A 21,534-nucleotide genomic window follows, 5' to 3' on the forward strand; every position below is an offset into this window, starting at 1 on the left:
AGCCCCCCCCCCCCCCCCTAAATACACGTACACCACACTCCTCAGCATGCTCTACCATGTAAATATGAGCCATCAGATCCAGGATAAGTCTTTGTTTCCAGCTGCGTGTCTACACATCTCTCAGTCTGTCTTAAATCTACTCCTGGTTTATACTTTATAGCAGAATTGATGGTTCCTTGATTGACAGATTGCTCCATCTTGCTAATCAATTTAACATGTTCTTTCATTTATTAATGTCTTTAAAGCTGCACTATCCTATATTTCTGTATAAGTAATGGGTCAAATGGCTGTGTGCTTTTAACGTGGGAATGATGAGCAAGCTCTGCAGTTCCCCTCAGTGCTACAAAGTGTTTTGGCGCCTTTCAGCTCATTGTTTTGGTTTTTACGGCTCACAACTTTTACTGTTTTGCTAGCTATTACATACTATGGCTTTATAGGGTCATTAATTATACGTCAAATAAATATGTGATTTATAGCCTTTTTTCTGTGGCCAAGAAACTAAATCTGCAACTTTAAAATATCAAACATGTGCTTTGAGTACAGTGTCACATATGTGCACATTTGCTTGCTTTTCTCATTATAAATTTTTGAATACTTGGATTTTTTGGCTATTGGTAAATGTAATTTTGAGACGTTAGGCTCTGGTACTTGTTATATACATTTAAATTATTTGTTCATTTTTATATATATATATATATATATATATATATATATATATATATATATATATATAAACCCATCAAAGGATATTTATGATTTTTATGATTTATGAAGTATTTTTGAGGTGGGAGGAGTGGATTTCTTTCTTGATTTGATAACAGACACTAGAAAGGTGGCAGAGAATGAGGCGATAAAGAGCAGGGACAGCATGCAGCAAATGTCCCCAGCTCGCCTGGAACCTCCGATGTTGTGTGGGCAGTGTCTTTGAACCCCAGGTCACCAATACATTTCCTGATAAAAGAACTATTAATCATTATTTGCAGGTGTTGACGTTTGCCGTCATTCTTTGATTGGACTGGACTGTTACATTAATATGTAATCCAAAACAAGAAGTTCATGAAAAGACAGTGAAAGCAGTATCCACATCAGAGCTGATGCCTGTGGATCTGAGCTGGGACCAGGCTAATTGTATAGTGTCAGCTACAATTGACAGCTGTCTGTTTCCTGCCGGAGCTGTCGCACCTTTCAGGCTGTTCAACCACACACACACATATCACACTGTCAGCCAGCCCAGCAAACCACTGAACTTCGCATCAATTATGCATTGTATAATCAATGCCAAGTGTTGCTGCTTACAGGAAAGCCTTTGATCAGTGACCTGATGTGACTCGTTGGTGGTTGTCCGGAGAGTTTCCTCAACCTGCGCTCTACTTGTAAAGCCGCATTCCTCACATTTCACAGTTGTAGATCTCGCTGCTTTCTTTTTTAAAGAAGGAAATTCACCAAGATACACAGAGGCTCTCAGATATTTCAATTATATCCCTTTTGCAGTGTTTGTGATTATTCATTACAATGTTTCACATCGACAGAATTAAAGGTCTGACAGATAAAATGACAAATGACAATGCAAAGTATACTTTAGGTTAAGAAAGAGTAGAATCATCATATAAAACATCTTATCAGGGGGTGGAATTCACTCTCTCCACATCTTTTCATGTTGTCTGTGTCTTTTTTTTAGCTATCTGTGGAGATTGTCTTGTTGCACTCTGATATAAAATCAAATATTAAAATTTCACTGGTGTTAAGTTCAAGTTCATACTTAAAAACTTGAGCCTGACTGGTCACTTTAAATGAGGAGTTATTTTGTGTTGCTTTAGTTACACAAAGATGAAACCTCTGATGAGACTAGATTTCTTGCTTCTGCGGTAAATAAAATACAGCCACTTATAATGACTTTAATTATTGATGCAATGAGCAGCACACCAGCTAAAATTGGTATTGCTGTATTAAGGCTCTTACCGGCCACAGTGTATGATGAGAAGAGAAGTCTACAGCAGCATGGATCTCAGTGTGTATGTGAAAGTGTTCCTGAGTCTCTGGAGCCGGAAAGTCTATTAACGGACTTTCATCGATAGAGCAGCAAGAGACTGATGTCATCATCTCACTGTAATTGCATCGCGTGTGTGTGTTTGTGTGTGTGTGTGTGTGTGTGGGCGGATGCTCGTGTGTGTTATAGGATGTGTTTTGTGTGTGAGGGCCAGTTGTAGCTTTTCAGCCAGCTGCATCCCTGTATGAACATATGTAGAAGAAGAGAGCAATGTCACCCTGCTGAGTGTGTGTGTGTGTGTGTGTGTGTGTGTGTGTGTGTGTGTGTGTGTGCGCGCGCACACACGCGATTTTGCACTCAATGCACTGTTGTGTCTGTTTTCTGCAGCAGAGATTCTAGAAACCATTCCTTGCTGGTTATGGAGGATTTCCTCATGATTACTGTATGGTCTCCTAACCGGCATAAATCAGAAAACAATTCACAGATTTCAAATAAAACAGAATACAGCAGCCAGGCTACTAACAACAACTAAGAAACAAGATCATATTACTCTGCTTTTAATGTCTCTACATTGGCTACCAGTCAATTACAGAATCGATTTTAAGATTCTGCTTATGACTTTTAAAGCACTTCATGGCCTATTCCCAGACTATATTTCTGAATTAATTGCCCCATATCAACCTGTATGTAGTCTGAGGTCCTCAGTTGCTAGTTCCCATGTCAATATGTAGGACTAAAGGGGCAGAGCTTTTGCTGTTAGGGCACCACAACTTTGGAACAACCTGCCAACGCTTTTCAATATTCTCTTTTAAAGTGAGGGTATTAATTCCATGCAACCAAATCTTTAAGGTCCTTAGGGTATTGAAAAAAAATTGAGGGCATGAAAATGTCACAGGTTTTTAGTTTGAGTCACAATCAGAAAGAAAACACTCACACACGGAGGAAAAAATCAAGTAACTCTAATAGAAAAATCAATACTCCCACTTATTACTGTCGAGTTCTGTTTGTGCAGAACAAAAGAAAGCTGAATTTTATTTTCTGCATCGTTTACACTGTGCTGATGACTAGGTGATATCATCTCTACAGACCTCACATTCACGGCCACATGCGGGTCAGTTTAGAGCAGAATAAACGTCTTTCCCCCCCCCGACCTGCCCTCATGTGGAACAACAGGCAGCCGAGTCAACCAGACACTGAGCTGCTTCCCCCCCGAAGCTTGAAAAATATGACATGCACGCATGGTTGAAATAGGTGTGAATTGATACACACCCGTTCACCCTGCAGACTATTAATAGTGCTTACTTGAATACTATTTCCTCTCTTGCTGCAGCTAATGATAATAAAATAAATGGTCCATCTGTGTGTGTCGCAGGTGGGGAAGGAAACGGTTCAAACCACTGAAGACCAGGTGATGAAGAGAGACATGCCTCCTGCGTTCATTAAGTAAGTAAGTCTGAAGCGCTGCACGTGCTTTAGAAGAAAGGGCACCACTCTTGTTTCTTTGTGTACCTCCCTCTGTCTCTGCTCTCGCCCACAGTCACTCACAGAAACACTCAGTGGCAAAAATATAGAAATGATCCACTTTATCTCAGCAGACAGAGAACTTGTTAAAAAGAGGATTCCAGACGATTTAATGTTAGGAAATGTGGCTGTGTTCCCAGCTGCAACAAAGAGCCACTTCTGAGGCTGAGCCCGGGGGACTGTCCGGCTCCCGCATCCAGACTGCTGAGAGGCTGTTTGTTGTTTTCCAGCTTGCATCCAGAGAGCTGACATGAACTCTTGGGTGCCGACTGAGAGCTGCTACTCAGCAATCATGGGACTTAAATATCAGGCTGTATTTGCCGGCCATGTCAAAGCGTTTACTGTGCATTCACACCAATATTAATATGTTTGTTTTCTCCCTGATTTCCTTTCCGTTTGTTGCTTATTTTTCAAATTCCAAATTGGTTTTTTAAGTTTTAAGAAGAGGGCCCAGACCTTAATCAGATCCGCACACCGCTCTCTCACTGCTCACTCACACATACACAGGACACTACACCATAAATCTCACTCACAGGGCTTAGGAGGGGGCATGTGGGAATGTGAACCTGCCTAAATATAGATGAACCAGCAGCCATCGATACCCTGACCAATGGGGGTCAGAAAGAGGAGGGACTTGGCTTTATTCAAGTGCTCCTAAAATCCATCACCTTTTTCAGGCTAAGCTAATCACTGACTTCCAATGAGCAGACAAGTCAAGACAGAAAATGATAGCTGAGAACTTTCACAATCTCACATTGTTAGTCATCAATTTAAAAATTGTAAAAAACTATAAATCCCAGATCACCCACCTCCATCTATCTTTATTCTTTAGACGGAGGAAGCAGAATCTTCTGAGTTTTCTGTGTATGTGCAGAAAAATCTGCAAAATCATCTCAGTTTCCTTCCATGACACCTTGCAAGCCCAACCATCTCTTGTTACCAGAGCAGCGTTCTTCGACGCATATGTTTCGCTTTTCTATGTTAAATGTCAGATCTGATCTGTGGGATTTATTAAGGTGATTAATCCCTGTTGTCAGTAAATGTGTGTGCTGTGTATTTTTCAGGGTGGAGAACTCGTGCTCTAAGCTGGTCCAGGCCGCTCAGATGCTAAAGGCAGATCCGTACTCTGTTCCCGCACGAGATTACCTGATTGATGGATCCAGAGGGATACTGTCTGGAACGTCCGACCTGCTCCTTACCTTTGATGAGGCAGAGGTGTGTGTGTGTGTGTGTGTCTGTGTGTGTGTGTGTCTGTCTGTGTGTGTGTGTGTGTGTCTGTGTTTGCCTCTTTATCTCCATGTATGTCTCCTGAGAATTGCTTTTACTTCAGAGGTGTGGTATCTTTGAAAAAAGAAAGCTTGAGATAGCTGTACAGAGGAAGGAGGAACTCAGCTTCAAGCAAGTCTCAAATGCAGCCAGATCTAATCACTGAGATCAAATGATTTCCCTCTGTCATAACTCAGGATATGTGTGTGGCTGGCTCTGTGTATATATATATATATGTGTGTATGTGAGGATATAGTGTGTGCCAGGTTGCATGGTGTGTGTGTGTGTGTATGTGTATGTGTGTGTTGAATGTTTGCCGGCAGCTCCATAAGTGGAATCACATTGGGCACGTGATTATGCTTGCCACATCTCATCACTAGCCTCATTTTTGAAAGAGCAACTTCTCACAGTCACAAGACATACATCACAAGACTGTAAACACAAACACACACACACACACACACAGACACAGACACACAAACACCACACAAACAACAGGGCAACTTCTACGCCGTCTAAAAAAAGCTCATGGCCACATTGAATTTTGTTCTCTAATAAAGACGCTTGTTTCTAATCAACATTATCAGCCCTTTGTTTTGTGCCTGTATCCATGGTCTCATCTGGTTGTGATTATGTCTGTGTTGTGCTCTAGGTGCGCAAGATAATCAGAGTGTGTAAAGGTATCCTAGAGTATCTGGCTGTAGCTGAAGTGGTGGAGACCATGGAGGACCTCATCACTTACACCAAGAACCTGGGACCAGGTCAGCAGGAGCTTGTTTTTTTAGTTGTTTTTTTAAAGCCAATTTAAAGCTGTGTAAGTTAAAGCAGTGAGGACAACTCCAATTGTAGTTTTCTGTGGTTTAACTAAAAGTGGAAATCAAAGAGTGCTATTAGAACTTATACTTTTCAGACATTTTGCATTGACAAAAAATGATTCAACAAATTTTTGGGGGGTTATATGCCTTGAGAGGGAGGGTCTAACAAAGACCTCTCAGAAAGAATCAATCTTGGGATGTTTCAAGCGACTTCTACATAAAAAATCCAGATATCAAAATCATGGGCTATTACAGTAAATCTGCAATGAAGAATATTTATTTTAAGGAAGAACAGTTCGGCAACAGGGTCGCTGTGTTCCAGTTTAGAGCAGAACAGTTAGTTCATTGATCAGTGATGATTTGAACTTCTCTTTGTCTTATTTGACAGAAACATAAATATTCTTTTGGTTTGACTGTTTGTGACTTTGCGAAGGGATTTTCAAAAAAAAAAAGGAAATCAGCAAATTAATCGCAGCAAATTGAGTCTTTATTAAAAATCCCTACACATTCAGGAAACTGTATAAAGAATTGTGTTAATATAGAGGACAAAAAGGTCAACACAAATGCGTCATGCTGTTTGGCTTTGGCGATGATGTTCTCTAAGGGCAAACAGAAAAACATGAACCGCGCAATCAGCCTTTGTTTCAGGCTCTTCTCCGGGTTAAAGATCAATCTCCCATGCTGAAAAACTAAATTAACTGCCGACTGCTCCTCTGACACTAAGATGCTGTGATTACTGATCAGAGTCTTTTCACTGGCAGGAGAGCAGGAGCGTAAACAATCTATTTATCATCAGAGGTAAAAGGTCAATTGTGTTGTCAGTGCTCTGTGGCATAATGAGCTGAGAGGAAATCTGATGCCAGGGTTTTCTCACACTTTACTGATGCTGTCATTGTACGAGATCAGTCGTTCATGAGGTAATGATGTTTGGATGTGTTGGAACTACTCATTTGGTGAAAACACTGAGGGGTGGCCTCAGCCTCTTGATTGTTCGAGCACAGTTGAAGTTGTGATGCTAAAGCCAAACACAAGCTCATTTTTCTGCGTCCCCCTGCTGTTTTGGTTTGATTTTGGTCACCTCTAACTTTCACAGAACAATAACATCTCCCCATGTTGCTCTCTTTCCTCAGGGATGACCAAAATGTCAAAGATGATAGAGGAGAGGCAGCAGGAGCTGACGCACCAAGAACACAGACAGATGCTAGTCAGCTCCATGAACACTGTCAAAGAGCTGCTGCCTGTACTTATATCAGGTATGTGTGACTGTATGTATGTGTGTGGGCAAATGACTGCGCAGGTCACTGAGCATCCAACGGTTGTTATAGCAACGCTGATAATTACAGTCATTAGTTGCTGGGGATGTCAGACTGACTACACACACACACACACACACACACACACACACACACACACACACGCCGCCCACTAGCAGCTCTACTAGTGCCTCTCGCACTGTGTTCTGCACCAGCAAAGAAGAGAAACGCTGCTGCAGCTTTTGAAAGCTCTACATTCAAACCTGAAAGTTCACTGAGGGTGTAATGTCAAAAAAGTTTGGGGCAATTGATTATTGTAAGATCACAAACCAATTTGCAACTTAAAGTGGATATAATCGATACTGTTGTGTTAACAATGGATCACATGATTACTACTACTAAAAAGGGGTCGATCACACCAGTGAACCCACAGATAATTAACATCTGACTCTGAAGTTCCCCTCAGCTTTACAGAGCTTTTCTGGCATCATTCAGCTCATTGTTTTGGTTTAACAGACCACAACTTCTACGTTTTGGTTCACTCTCAGGGCTCTCGTGTCGATTTTGGCTGCATCGCACAGCTGATTTCATCGGAAGAGCTCTGACAAACCCGCTGTACTTAACATGCCCCAGCACCAGAAAGACTAAGTTAACAACTAAATGGCAGAGTGGAGCATTTAGCAGCCAAATAGCCAGATGTTTTCCCTCAGGAGTTGGTGGAGACCAAAAACAGAACTAAAAGAAAAAGGGAATATTGGACTTTGATTCATCAAGCTACAAGAAACACGACTCCAAATGAGAATTAATGTTGCTTTGTATCTGCAGCATGCATAAATAAGCAACTGTTTGCTAATAACTTTGCCATATCAACTTACAGTATGTTGCGTCTGCTGCCTCCCTGTGTCCAAAAAAAATCAGCTAATAGAGCTTTAAAGCTACTTAAATAGTGGCTTTAATGGACAGTTTTATATCTTTTGTGATGAATCTATGCTCCTTAATGACTGTAATTAGAAATACTAATGTTTTTGTCCTCAGCCATAAAGATCTTTGTCGCAACCAAGAGCAGTCGAGGTGCCGGCGTTGAGGAGGCGGAGAGGAACAGAAGATTTACCTTTGAAAAGATGAGCGCTGAAATCAACGAGATTATAAGAGTCTTACAGCTCACCACGTGGGATGAGGACGCGTGGGCCAATAAGGTATGACCTGAGCTGCGCATGTGAACTCAGGTTTTCTCCATTTTATACCCTCAACCCTAACTTTAAAAAAAAAAACTCCCCATGTACCTCAATCAAACATTCACTTTTGCTTTGGAGTGCCTGTTCACACACACACACACACACACACACACACATAGACACACACTCTATCCACACGTCCCTCTGTACTATAGAGAGCATCCTCAAAAAATTCACTCTTTACTTTGTCTCCACTTTTCTTTTTGCTCGGTAGTATAACTCCTGGTTTTTCTTTTTCTTTTCTTTCTTTACCTTCCTCCTCCATTCTTTTCCTCCCTGTAGAAGGTAAGCCTGTTTCTCTCCCCCTCTGCAGTTTCCAGCATGCAAGTGTGTATGTGTGTGTGAGAGAGAAGGAAATATGGAAATATGTCTCCGAGCTTACATTGTATATATATATATATATATATATAAATATATATGTATATATATGTATATGTATATATCTGTCATGGTGGTATTTAACAGTAAGTATGTCATGTGTTTTAATCCACTCTCTGTTCTCTGTTATCTGACGTGATGATGTACAGTACACATGCTTCATCACTGTATTAATGTATGTGCATATGTTTGTCTCTAGGCGTCTATTTGAGTCAAATGGCATGAAACAGACGACAGTTATTTAAGAGTTTGAGCTTTTTTTTTAACAATAATCGCCTCAGAATTTCCCGTCATGGTATTTTCTTTCACGTGCTGCTCATGTTTACTGTGTGATACAGCTGTCAATAGCACAATAAGATGCTGGTTTGGGCAGAGTATACTCCCTGGGAAATACTTTTTGGCACATAATTTTTTTTAACACAGATTGTGTAACGGGTTCCGTCACCTTTACAGTTGAGATCTGTTTCACTAGACTAACCTGTAACCCTGCATGTTTTTCTGCACACAGCTACCTCAGACACTGATTTGCCTGTCTGTCCTTTGTGTGTGTTTGTGTGTTTGCTGTGGAAATTCTGCATACTTTGTGTATGAGCTGTTGTAATAGTTTACTGTCAGTGTGTGGGGGGAACCACTGGCACGCGATGGCTGTCCTCTGCTCAGGTCATGAATTATAGAAATAAACTGGTTGGTGTCCAGACACATCCATAATAGATGGGTTGTATTGAACGGCTCCACTTAAGTGGTTCAGTCTCTTCTGAGCTGGGAAAAGGATTTATTTTTCTCCACCTGGTATAAAGCAATGAAAGTGTTTGTTGCATTTTAAATGTGAGATTGTCATCCCCCCTTAATTGTCTAATTTTCCACTTCATCCGTTATTTTTAACAACATATCAGCTAATTAGTTTGGCTACACAGAATTTATGGAAACTGTTAAACTTTACAATAAAACATAAATGCTTGTGTTATTACTAATGACTTTATTCATGGTACATGAATACTTTTTTACTACTTTACAGTTTAATAATAAACATTAATGAACGGTTGAGAGCCCACAATTAAGTCGATACATTTGGCTGCAACGTTTCTAACACACTGGTCATTTATCAGTGGCTTTCTAACACACACACAGTTTAAACTTTACCAAGTTTGCAGCTGTAAATGTGTGTAAATCATCAATTAATTAATAATGATTAAAATATGAAATTGAGTAGTCATATGTTATATTTTTATTACTGTCAACAAAAGATAAACTAACAAATATAACTTGTGTACACAAAGCCTATATCTTACATACAGAAGATGAAGACCAGCAGTGTAATATATGTTGAATCACAATGTGACCCATTTTTAAAGGTTTACATCTTCAGTAAGACTGAATGGGCTCAGGGCTGAGTGCCACACACAAGACAATGGAGTTGGAAAGCATCAAGAAACCAACTAACACATTTGGTGTTTTTGTTGTGAGAAAAACACAAAATAACAACAGCCTCTCCATTTAATTTGGGCTCACAACTTACTTAACACCGTTTATTTTAGAATATTATTGTAATTGTAACAGTAATGAATTAGTTATATAATAAGTTTGCCATAATATGAAGCGGTACCTACTTATTTAATAGCCACTGCTGTTTGGACAAAGCTATACACAATGCTGTGTTTTCTCTTTACCTCAGGATATGGAGGCTTTGAAGAGATCTCTGGCTTTGATTGAGTCAAAGATGGCACAGGCTAAAAGCTGGCTCAAAGATCCTCATGGACAGCCAGGTAACTGTGTGTGTTTGTTTTTCGTTTTTTTTTTATCATGTCTTCAGCTAAAGCACTTCATCAGCTCTTTAGATCTTATTCCACGGTCTCATCCTGTCATGCGCTGTCGTCTTTAGGAGACGCCGGTGAGGTTGCCCTGCGTGTGATACTGGATGAAGCTGGTAAGGTGGGAGAGCTGTGTGCTGGGAAGGAGAGGAAAGATATATTGGCAACCACTAAGGCTCTGGGACAAATGACGGACCAGATAGCAGATCTACGAGCCAGGTAGTGTGTTTATATGAGAGAGAGAGTGAGTTCAACTATTTTCTTTGCCTCTGTGTGTCAATGTAAAGTATTTTGTCATGTGTGAACTGTGTGTGTTTTTTCTTTTTTACGATAGAGGCCAGGGTACAACGCCAGGATGTGTGCAGCGCGCTGGCCAGTGCTCGCAGGGCTTAGACTTGTTATTTTGCAAAGTGGACGGTGCTGCCCGCAGACTGGAGGCTTTAATCAATGCCAAACAGGCCATTGCCAGGAGGCTGGACGCTGCACAGGTCAGATAAAATAACAACAACAACACAGTAATCCATGTTAACCCGCTCCCCAGTGAGTCATACCTCCTCTCTGCATTAGATTTATCCTATTTCTGTCTTTATTGTTCTAGTTCATTTCCAAGCAAGCAAGCAATTTTCAGTGAAGAGTTTTAGTTGTAAGAAGTTAAGTTATTGATTTATGTTGTATATTTCATCAGAAGAGAGCTAAGTCATGTATGTGCGTTGTTTAGGCCTGGCTGGCTGATCCTAACGGTGGTCCGGAGGGTGAGGAGTACATCAGAGCGCTACTAGCGGAGGCCAAACGCATCGCCGATCTGTGCGAAGACCCCAAAGAGAGGGATGACATACTGCGCTCCATCAGTGAGATCGCAGGACTCACCGCCAGACTCGTGGAACTACGCAAACAGTGTGCTTTCCCTTCCCTGACGCATGAATGACTGATGATGTTTCGTGATTGTTTTAAGTAACTCGTAGAACCTCTTTTTCTAGGCTCAAACTGCAACCTCATGCCACCAATAGCTGGCATATTTTACCTGCCTGGAAAATATGTTGTTGCCCGTCAACCTTGGGCATCAGTCCTACAATAAGGTTTCTGACTGTTTGAATATGGTGTGGAGGAGATGGGGCTTTTATGTGGCGGGTCAGTTTGAGGATCAAAACTTACTTAAAGTAAAATACCACTCATCTCAAAGTTCAAGCCACTTAATTTCATATTTGAAGTAAACTTCACTTTGGGTTTAGAGTAGTAAGTTCACTAGATGGAGCTGCAGTTGAGTGAATCACGATGAGTCACCGTTGCGGATATATTGTCGGTGCTACACTTCCACTGCATCTACTGACCATTATAGGAAACCAGAGATAAACATGACAAAGTAACCCGAGTGACCCAGATCCACACAAAAACAATGGATCTGAACTTGAGAAGAGGAAAAAATGTTACTCTGCAAGTGCACTGAAAGATTTGGGGGATTATCAAGTATTTTCGAAAAACTGGAACAGATTGTACTTTCATAATATGTGGCTCTGTAGACATGTCATTCCTGAATTATCTCATGAAAACCGACTGCACAAGGTCACAAAAGAAATACTACCTTCATTAAGCCTGTACTCTTTCAAACGAATGTACTTTATTCCATATTATATGAATATTATTTTACTCCTCTTGAATTACTGGCCTGGACCAGAACTTGTACCTGTGTCTGTGGAAAACACAAACTCTCCTACTGCAAACCAGTAATACAAGCATTTATCTTGATTTAATGGTTACACAAGATGAGAATTAATGCTGACTAAAGCAGATGGAAAAGTGGCATTAGCCTTTGATGGTGGTATTTCCCTTTATGGATGGTGTCTAACAGGGGTGTGGTGAAACAGTAAAAAATTACAGACTAGAAATTTGTATTTCACAGCTTATTTCTAGAACTTGGCTTTTTGTTCTTCCCTCTAACCGTCCCTCTGCCTGTCACTGTCTCAGGGGTAAAGGTGACAGCCCAGAGGCCCGTGCATTGGCAAAGCAGATTGGGGCGGCACTGCTGACCCTGCAGTCCAAAACCAACCGTGCCGTGGCCAACATGAGACCAGCCAAGCCTGCCGTCACCTTGGAGGGCAAGATGGAACAGGCCCTCCGCTGGGTGAACAACCCCGGAGTGGACGACAGAGGAGTAGGTGAGAGCGAGGATGGATGGCTGCTCTAGGGAGGGATAATGTAGTAGTTTGGTTCAAAAATAAACGCTTTGACCTTGCATGTCATTCATCAGCTTCCTGTATGCAGCTGACGAAGGGCGGGTGAATGTGGTAATATGTTGGCAACTTGTGTGACTCCTATTAGCCGCCAAATAGAGGATCTTGATAGATGTGAGGTGTTTGTGGTGCATGAGGAAACCACATCAGTTTTCAGTCAGGAAACATTTCTGAATGTGGCACAGAAATAACTACAGTGGTGACTGATGCCATTTCCTTAAATGCCCACAGTCATGTATCTCATACATTAATCAGACCTACTTAGTCATTCAGCGAGCATTGCATTGTTTTTAATGCTTTGTTTTATTTGCTATGTGCTATATCCCTGTTTTGTCATTTGTTTGTTTGCTATTTTCTCCCGTGCTTCCCTGTGGGAGCAGAGTGTGAGAGGCTACAATGGATCACAGGTACCTTCCTGCTACATGCGTCCTTAGAAGAGATAACAACACTATAGATATTAATCACACAGTGTCTTCCTGGAAACTTCATGTGGTCAGCATGTGCTACGAAATACAGCAACCTGTAATTTACAAAAAAAGATGTTTAAACCACAGTCATTAGTCACCCCTTCCATTCCTATTATTCATCGACCATGTTACCGAGAAATACAAATGTCTAAACAAGAACCTGTAATTGTTGTATTTTGTTTTTTATTGAAGTACATTGAGCTATTGGGTATCCAGATGTGACATAATAATGACTCCTGATGCGTGTCTCTCTCCAGGTCAGGCAGCGATCAGAGGAATGGTTGGAGAAGGGAGGAGGCTGGCAGGAGGCTTGTTAGGCCCGTATCGACAGGATATGATTGGACGCTGTGACCGGACAGAAGGTCTAATGGCATCTTTGGCAGACATGGCCGGCCGGGGAGAGGCTGAGGCTCCTCATGCGCGAGCTACAGCCGCACAGCTGCAGGACAGCCTCAAGGTAGCTCAGCGGTATCACAAACACACACACACACACACACACACACACACACACACACACACACACACAAACACACACACACACACACCTGTTTATAAATGAATCAAGGCTCAGGTTTAAACTCTGTCATTAGAAATGTATGCTGTGCAGAACAGAGGTCATGTTACGTTACAGTGAGGATCATTAAGTTTCCAAATATACCAAATATGTCAGGCTACATTTGGGGGAAATTTGGATAAAATGATGAACAGCACATGTAAAAATGTTTCCATTTGATCAAATGATGCAGCCATAAAAAAACCCCCAAAAAACAAGGAGTCTTGGGTTTGTATATATGATGCATGCATCTTGGTTATTATTGAAAGTATTGGTGCAGAGCTCCACCTAGTGGACTGATGCATCACACTCTGCCTCTACCAGGACCTGCGGCAGCACATGCAGGAGGTGATGACCCAGGAAGTATCTGACGTTTTCAGTGACACCACCACCCCTATCAAACTGCTGGCTGTGGCCTCAACCGCTCCTCCTGATGCCCCCAACAGGCAGGAGGTCAGTAACATACACAAATCTGTGCTGATTACAAATATGGTTACAGGAATGAATCCAAAGCCTCATTTCTACTGATTCCGTACTATCCAAGAATGGGCACCCGATAAAACTTTTTATCTAGCTATACCAACAATAATGTTTGCTGTAGGTTTTTGAAGAGCGTGCAGGGAACTTCGAGGCCCACGCAGGGCGGCTGGGGGCGACCGCAGAGAAGGCTGCTGCCGTGGGAACAGCCAATAAGAGCACAGTGGAGGGGATACATGCTGCTGTGAAACATGCCAGGGAGCTCACACCACAGGTGCACCTGTTTGTTTTAGTATTTGCATGATTGCAGACAGTGATGAAACACAAAGCTGTCAGAGCCTGTCATACACTGTCTGACATGTGTGTGAATGTTCAGGTGACCTCTGCTGCTCGGATCTTGTTGAAGAATCCTGGAAACAAAGCAGCGTACGAGCACTTTGACACCATGAAGAACCAGTGGATTGACAATGTGGAAAGACTCACTGGTGAGGAGTTTCTTAACATTTCTCGTGTTGCTTAAATTATTGAAAATAATTTGAAGTAGTATTTTGAAGTAGTTGCAGTATTACAGCAGCCTGTTAAAATTTGAGATAAGATTTAGAGAGGTTAATGGGTGTGTGTGTTCGTGTGTTTCTCTGTTGCTTCAGGCCTGGTGGACGAGGCCATCGACACCAAATCTCTGTTGGATGCGTCTGAGGAGGCTATAAAGAAAGACATCGACAAATGCCGAGTTGCCATGGCAAATGTTCAGCCCCAGATGCTTGTTGCCGGGGCAACAAGCATAGCAAGACGAGCTAATCGGGTCCTCTTGGTGGCTAAGAGGGAAATGGAGAACTCTGAGGATCCACGGTTCAGAGACACAGTGAAGCATGCGTCAGACATCCTCTCACACACCATCTCACCCATGGTGATGGATGCCAAGGCAGTGGCTGGGAACATACAAGATAAAGGTACAGGAATACGCCGTGCAAACGCATGTTCAAGATACTGTACTGTATGAAATGATCATGCGTTTTTCCCCGCAGCTCTGCAGAAGGCCTACCTGGACTCGTGTCTGAGGATCCTGGCTGCAGTCGGAAAAGTTAGAGAGGCTTTCCAACCTCAGGAGCCTGACTTCCCTCCTCCACCCCCTGACCTGGACCAGCTCCATGTAAGCACAAATACAAACTCTCTATTATCCACATTAACACATTTGATCTACATTTGAAGAACCTCCTACTGAAACCATTCAGTGATTTCAAACCAATTAAAGAATCTTTTAAAATCGGAGTTATGGGGGTTCTGTGTCTGGTCCTGACAGAAGATAAAAACTTACATACATACATATCCCCCTTTGCTCTCTAACTACATATTTGTAAGTAACATATGTGTGTCTGTGTGTGTCTTTTCCAGGTCAGTGATGAGCAGGCGCCACCCAAGCCCCCCTTGCCAGAGGGCGAGGTACCCCCGCCTCGGCCCCCTCCTCCAGAGGAAAAGGACGAGGAGTTCCCGGAGCAGAAGGCTGGAGAGGTGCTGAGCGAGCCCATGATGGTGGCAGCCAGGCAGCTGCATGACGAGGCACGCAAGTGGTCCAGCAAGGTCAGTTCACACAAACACACAGAAATATACAGTTTGCAGATCCTCCCCATCAAGTGTGTATAATTTCAAAATCAGTGGAGGACACACACACACACACACACACACACACACACACACACACACACACACACACACTTCTGGGTTAAATAAGGTAGATCGGTTAGTGATATTCCTATGTCATGTTAGCAGACTCGACTGAAATGATCCCTCTCTGTTAGACCATAATGCACTTGTCCAATGAGGAAGTATCCTCTCACACACAAGTTTTTTTTTTGTTTGTTTCCTGAAATAATGTTGATGCTGAAATGTGGAGATCAGTGGCTCGATTTCAATTTCAGACTGAAACTGGAAACTGTCATCAGTTTGAGGTGTCAGCATGTAAGACTGTTCATGGTTTAATGCACATGTAGGCCTACTCTTACAAATATCAGATAAAGAGTCATGTGTGGAGAGACAATCCAGTCTCCCATAGCAGACGTAGAGAAAAGGTGCATTATATTTGAAGCGGACTTTGGATTCTCTACACTTTCATCTCTATTGGTGTCTGTGTTCCTTCCATATGTGTGTGTCCAAGTGTTTTTGTGTGGAGGAGCTGTGTATAGGAACAGTTATACTGTGTTTTTAACCATTGATTATACAGGAATAATGCCCTCTCGCTCTCTTTGTGAAGCTCATAACTTCTCACCCCCTCTATAGCTCTCCTGACAGTTTCCTCACACCTGTTTAATGATCTATGCATCACAGGTGTCTCTGGAAACCAGGCACAAACTATCTCTGATAATTGCACAGGGTCACACTATGTTTCCCAACACGCTTTTAGACTCTTAAACACACCAGAGGGATGCCAACCACTGGTTTTGGTTACAGTTTCGACTTTATTTGTTTGTGCAAATGCTTCACAAACTGTCAACTCAGCCACAGCGTCAAGGCACATCATCCACCTGCTGCCCGCCCAAACCAGCTCCGCTTTCCTCCTCTTTTCTTTTTCCCCCCACGACACCATCTTTGCCTGTGCAGTTTCACCTCCCCTTTTCGCTTCTCTTTCACAGTGCTTGCATTCTCTCTTCCTCCCTCTTGTAAGTCTCCTGTCCTCTCTTCTTCCATCCAGTGCCTCTCATACTGTACTAAATGCCTCCTTTTCCCATGCTTCCCTCCCTCCTGCCATCCCTGGCTTTCTCCTTCCCCTTCTTCTCCACTCTCCTCCTTTTTTTTCCTCCTCCTCCTCCCACCCTCTTTGCCTTCCTTTCTTTCCTTCCCATCCCAATCGACCCTACTCCTCCAACCTTCACCAACAACTCCACTCCCAACCCCCACCCCCTGCCCTGCCCTGCCCAGCCTGAGGAGGAGGAGGCAGTAGAGGAGAGGGAGGTAGATGATGAAGATGAGTTTACTGATGGTGAGGATGACTATGAGCCAGAACTGCTGATGATGCCCTCCAACCAGCCTGTCAATCAACCCATTCTGGCAGCTGCCCAAGCTCTCCACCAGGAGGCGCGCAAGTGGTCCAGCAAGGTCTGCGCACGTACATGCACATGAGCGCACACACACAACCAGATGTGGGTCAGATAGTATTTGTACAATGAGCTCCTGGGAGGATCATGAAGTACTGTTTGACCCCGTGCACACACACATCCACGCATGCAAACGCACAAGAAAGGACAAAGAAACATCCTCTGGAGTACTCACAGTCTCTGAGGCTCTGCATCTGCCACTACTATGGAAACCTCCAACCAGCTGTGGCTGCTGTTTTACTGTTGTTGCATCACACTCAGATACGATTGACACACGGTTATGCTGATGCCATGCTAAGGTTGCACTAAAAGTCAAAGATTGTTGGAATGGCGAGTTTGTTTGTTGCACCACATGGACAAACTGGTGCTGGCTTCACTGGTTTAAACGAGGGGCCAGGCGCTCTGCCTCGCTGTTGTCAGTCACTCGTTGTCTGGCCAACCTGTGAAGCCAAGGATGACAGTTTCCCAAAGACTCCTGGGTGATGTATCTTTGACGTTAGACTGCCTGCTTGGCCCAATAAGATCACCTGCTTCTGCTTCTTAGTCTCAGGGTGTGTACTGATCACTTCCAACACTGTGAACATCACCTCATGGGCACTAACCTCAGGTTGACTGTGATACACGGGAGACGGTGAGAACCTAAACACTGTTTCCCGCCAAAACTATGGATATAAATTTGGTGATAACGTGCACTGACACTGCATGCAGCTTCCTGCTGAACACGCTTTTAAATTTAACGCCTGTTTTGCTTTTCAATTCAAATACATTCATAGAAAGCAGCATCCGTTCAGTGTTTGGTAACACTGTTTTCAGTATCCTACATTTTGATTATCATCAGAAAAAAAAAGTGTGGATACATGATATACAATATGTTTCTATTGCATTCACATCTCTTATCCAAAGCCATGCTTCTCTGGAGTATCCTGCTTGCTCACAGGTCTCACTGCTTCCTCCTCTACTCCCTCCCGCTTCTACGCAGGGTAACGACATCATTGCAGCAGCCAAGCGGATGGCTCTGCTGATGGCGGAAATGTCTCGGCTGGTGCGCGGTGGAAGCGGGAACAAACGCGCACTGATTCAGTGCGCTAAGGACATCGCCAAGGCCTCGGATGAGGTGACGAGACTGGCTAAAGAAGTGGCCAAGCAGTGCACTGACAGACGCATCAGAACTAATCTGCTGCAGGTGAGAACACACAAACACAGGCTGAAAAGTCCTTTATGTCTTCTATAGAGGTACTTTACATGTCTTTCTCTTTGCAAAGGTGTGTGAGCGCATCCCTACCATCAGTACTCAGCTGAAGATCCTCTCCACTGTCAAAGCCACCATGCTGGGACGAACAAACATCAGTGAGGAGGAGTCAGAGCAGGTAAACTAAAACTGCACATAACTTATCGGGATGCACACCAACTTTTTCTCTCCTGATACAGCAACTTCAACATCAGAGTATCTGCTGATTAGTTGGCAGCCTGTTGTATGACGTAACACTGAATTTTATAATGTATTTAAATGTAATTAATGTGGATCAGTCATGTCATTGCCGATACCAGATCCACTTAATATGGTCAGTATCGGTGCAAATACTGATTCGTATTGGATTAGTGTGTCGCTTATAACTTTCAGTGGTGGAAAGTAACAAAGCACATTCACTCAAACATTATATTTAAGAACACTTTTGAGGTACATGTACTTTATTTGAATATTTCCATTTCAATCTACTTTATACCTCTATTCTACAACATTTAAAAGAGAAAATTGTATATTTCTCCTCTACTCACTTGTACTGAATGTTTACACAAAGTTACTTGCTACTTTTCAGACACAGATTTTACATTAAAAAAACAAACATATAGTGACTAATTACAAAAAAGCAGTATCTAGTCAAATTTCCCCTCTAAACCTCTTCGATGGTTTCATTCAGATAACTTAGACTAACTATCTAACAGTACATTAAGTAGTTTTACTAATCTACTAATGTAATACATGCAGTGTTTTTACAGGTTAATACATCTTCCACCACTGATAACTTGTTTTCATTTTGTCCCATCTCTGTTATTATTTATTGACTGCTTCACTTGTTTCCCTAACTAGGCCACAGATATGTTGGTCCATAACGCCCAGAATCTGATGCAGTCAGTGAAGGAGACTGTCAGAGAAGCAGAGGCAGCCTCCATCAAGATCCGCACGGATGCAGGTTTCACCCTTCGCTGGGTGCGCAAGACCCCCTGGTACCAGTAAACAGACCTGGGCACTGAAACTAGTAACACTCTAAACTTGGCACCGACGGCTCACACCTCATGTAGAAGTGGCAATGTGCATATACGTCATGGGTGAACGTGCGCTTCTTCAAAGAGGAAACTGCAGGTGATTTTGATTTATTCTCCACTGTAGTCTGGGTGTGTGTACCAGGACCATTTGATTTGGTACCAAGCCGGTTTCATTTATTGGAGTGAATTCAGCTTTGCGCTCCAGTTCCCTTTATCTGTAACTTTTTAATATATATTTTTGGTATGTTGTGTTACAAGAGTTTATCCAAATCCCAGGTATATATTTTTTGCATGGAAATTTTTTCTATTTTCTAAATGCAAATTATGACATTATCAAGATATTATCTCCTAGAGGACATTTACTTTTCCTTCATTTTTTTTCAGTGAGATTTTCTTATTGTCTATTGTATATACAGTAATAATTTGTTTTATGGACAACACTGAGCTATGAGCTTTATTCACTGAGTTTGACACTAAAGTGTGGAGTTTTGTGTGAGCTGATGACGGGCTCTCCTCTCCTCATGTTTACTTTTAGTAATAACACTGTTCTTAACTGTGGATCTACAAATTCAAAGGTGACACATCCTCACTGCTGTCTGGTGATGTTTATACTTGAAGAACTAAAAGGTCTTCTGGATTAAAAGTGTTATAACTCTTGGGCAAATGATAGAGTTTCAACAGCAATTGTGTAATTTGAAAAAAATATGTATGGTTGTCAATAAAGGTTTTTCTTTTTCTTTTTGTTGACTGCAGGAAGGTTGATATTTAATAGACATGAGGATTTCACTTGACAGTGGTAGTATGAGTGACAGTAAAGTAGAAGCCAAGGTTAGTTCAGGTGTTTTTATGTGTGTTTCGAGTTCTTTGTTTTTAATTTTATTGAACTGTCGCAGTGAACAATGCCAAAGGATTTGTTTTATTACTGTAAGCTTCATAAAGTTCTCTTAACACTTCAGATCCAGGTTATTAAAAAACAAGACAGACCATTTTCTTTGGAGGCCCTGGAGTGTTTTGTGGTCTGCTATTTTTTTTTTAGCAAAAGAAAGAGAGAATATTTTTTCCCTCTGTACAATGTATTGTTTGTTTCTGCGCTATCACTGTAACAGTTGAACTGTTGGGATTTGTTTTTTTCAAAATAAATCAAAAACAGTGATTTTAGACATCATCCAACATCCTGTTTTAGACGTTTCTCCTTGTAAGCTCAGTAGTCCCACTCTGGAGGCTCTAAAGCATTATTTTAATTCAGATTTTCTAGATGACCCCGGTGGTTTGAGAACAAAATCAATCTTTTAATAATGTGATATCAGGCATTGACGCCAGTCCAGTGGTCTAGTTTATTTTTAGGTTAGAATCAAAAAACTGTTTAAAAGGAGTGTTTGTGTCAGGAATGATTAAACAGCAGTTGAACAGGAAACTCAATATTACATGCAACCAGATCAGTGAATGCACATCTTCATTCCCTAAACAGTTTTATCACTTTTATTTTTTCTTAACAATGGCTGGGTAACTTTAACTGTTAAATGGAGAACTTGCCTGTGTGTATGTGTGAAGCCTCTTCACCTAGACTGCACAAGGGGGCCGTCCCCGTGATGGCTGGGGACAGAGCTCTGAATAGCAGCACAGAATGTACAACTGCATTTTCAGTTTTTATTTGGGCCTACTGAGCATGTAGCAGTCACTGACCCCTCACTGAGAGCGACAGGGTGTAGTTCTGTGTGTACTTGATGTGTTCATTCACACCCTGAATGTATTCTGATAGCTTCTAGCCCTGCCAACACATCTGCTGTGCCTTGGAAGAATAAAAGACTATAATTATGACTGGAGTCGTGCCTCATAAGTCACTGCTACCACAACATAAAACGAGTGAGTGTTGTGGAGGAACATGGCCTCAAACCGGCTTTGTGATCTAAATGCTAACAACAGCATGCTAACTCTCCCGCAATGACAATTTAACATGCTGATGTTAAGCAGGTGTAGTGTTAATCATTGTTGTTTAATACAATTTAGCAAGTTTGCATGCTAATATTTGCTAAGTAGTACTAAAGACAACGTACAGCTGAGGCTAATGGGGAGGTTTTGCATGTACTTTATCATAAACCAAATTACTGGATAACTTTAGCTGATGATGTTGCTACAAATAAAAAAATCTGGATCCCCAAAGTCATCATGGTTCATCCTGAGGGGAACATGAA

General features: G+C 42.0%; 1 protein-coding gene across 4 annotated transcripts in view; it reads left to right on the forward strand.

Moving 5' to 3' along the window:
• The window catches only part of LOC111658188 (vinculin-like), a 24,721-nt gene extending 3,561 nt beyond the window's left edge, over positions 1–21,160 (forward strand). The window contains exons 2-23 of one of the 4 annotated variants that reach the window (XM_087175224.1): positions 3,360–3,430; positions 4,573–4,723; positions 5,427–5,535; positions 6,720–6,842; positions 7,878–8,038; positions 10,128–10,218; positions 10,335–10,482; positions 10,598–10,751; positions 10,982–11,157; positions 11,241–11,339; positions 12,226–12,416; positions 13,216–13,415; positions 13,836–13,964; positions 14,113–14,262; positions 14,365–14,473; positions 14,636–14,938; positions 15,014–15,138; positions 15,381–15,566; positions 16,902–17,078; positions 18,057–18,260; positions 18,340–18,444; positions 19,167–21,160. In XM_087175224.1, coding sequence (XP_087031350.1) covers positions 3,360–3,430; positions 4,573–4,723; positions 5,427–5,535; positions 6,720–6,842; positions 7,878–8,038; positions 10,128–10,218; positions 10,335–10,482; positions 10,598–10,751; positions 10,982–11,157; positions 11,241–11,339; positions 12,226–12,416; positions 13,216–13,415; positions 13,836–13,964; positions 14,113–14,262; positions 14,365–14,473; positions 14,636–14,938; positions 15,014–15,138; positions 15,381–15,566; positions 16,902–17,078; positions 18,057–18,260; positions 18,340–18,444; positions 19,167–19,313 — 3,309 coding nt within the window. In that variant the 3' untranslated portion in view covers positions 19,314–21,160. The remainder of the gene's footprint in view (positions 1–3,359; positions 3,431–4,572; positions 4,724–5,426; positions 5,536–6,719; positions 6,843–7,877; positions 8,039–10,127; positions 10,219–10,334; positions 10,483–10,597; positions 10,752–10,981; positions 11,158–11,240; positions 11,340–12,225; positions 12,417–13,215; positions 13,416–13,835; positions 13,965–14,112; positions 14,263–14,364; positions 14,474–14,635; positions 14,939–15,013; positions 15,139–15,380; positions 15,567–16,901; positions 17,079–18,056; positions 18,261–18,339; positions 18,445–19,166) is intronic. The other 3 variants (XM_087175226.1, XM_087175225.1, XM_087175227.1) reach the window with 3 other exon arrangements.
• Positions 21,161–21,534: the final 374 nt, after the last annotated feature.

This window comes from Seriola lalandi, unplaced genomic scaffold (genome assembly GCF_002814215.2).
Source record: "Seriola lalandi dorsalis isolate HSWRI2012SDOR001 ecotype SW California unplaced genomic scaffold, Sedor1 jcf7180002054426, whole genome shotgun sequence".
Classification (NCBI taxonomy): domain Eukaryota; kingdom Metazoa; phylum Chordata; class Actinopteri; order Carangiformes; family Carangidae; genus Seriola; species Seriola lalandi.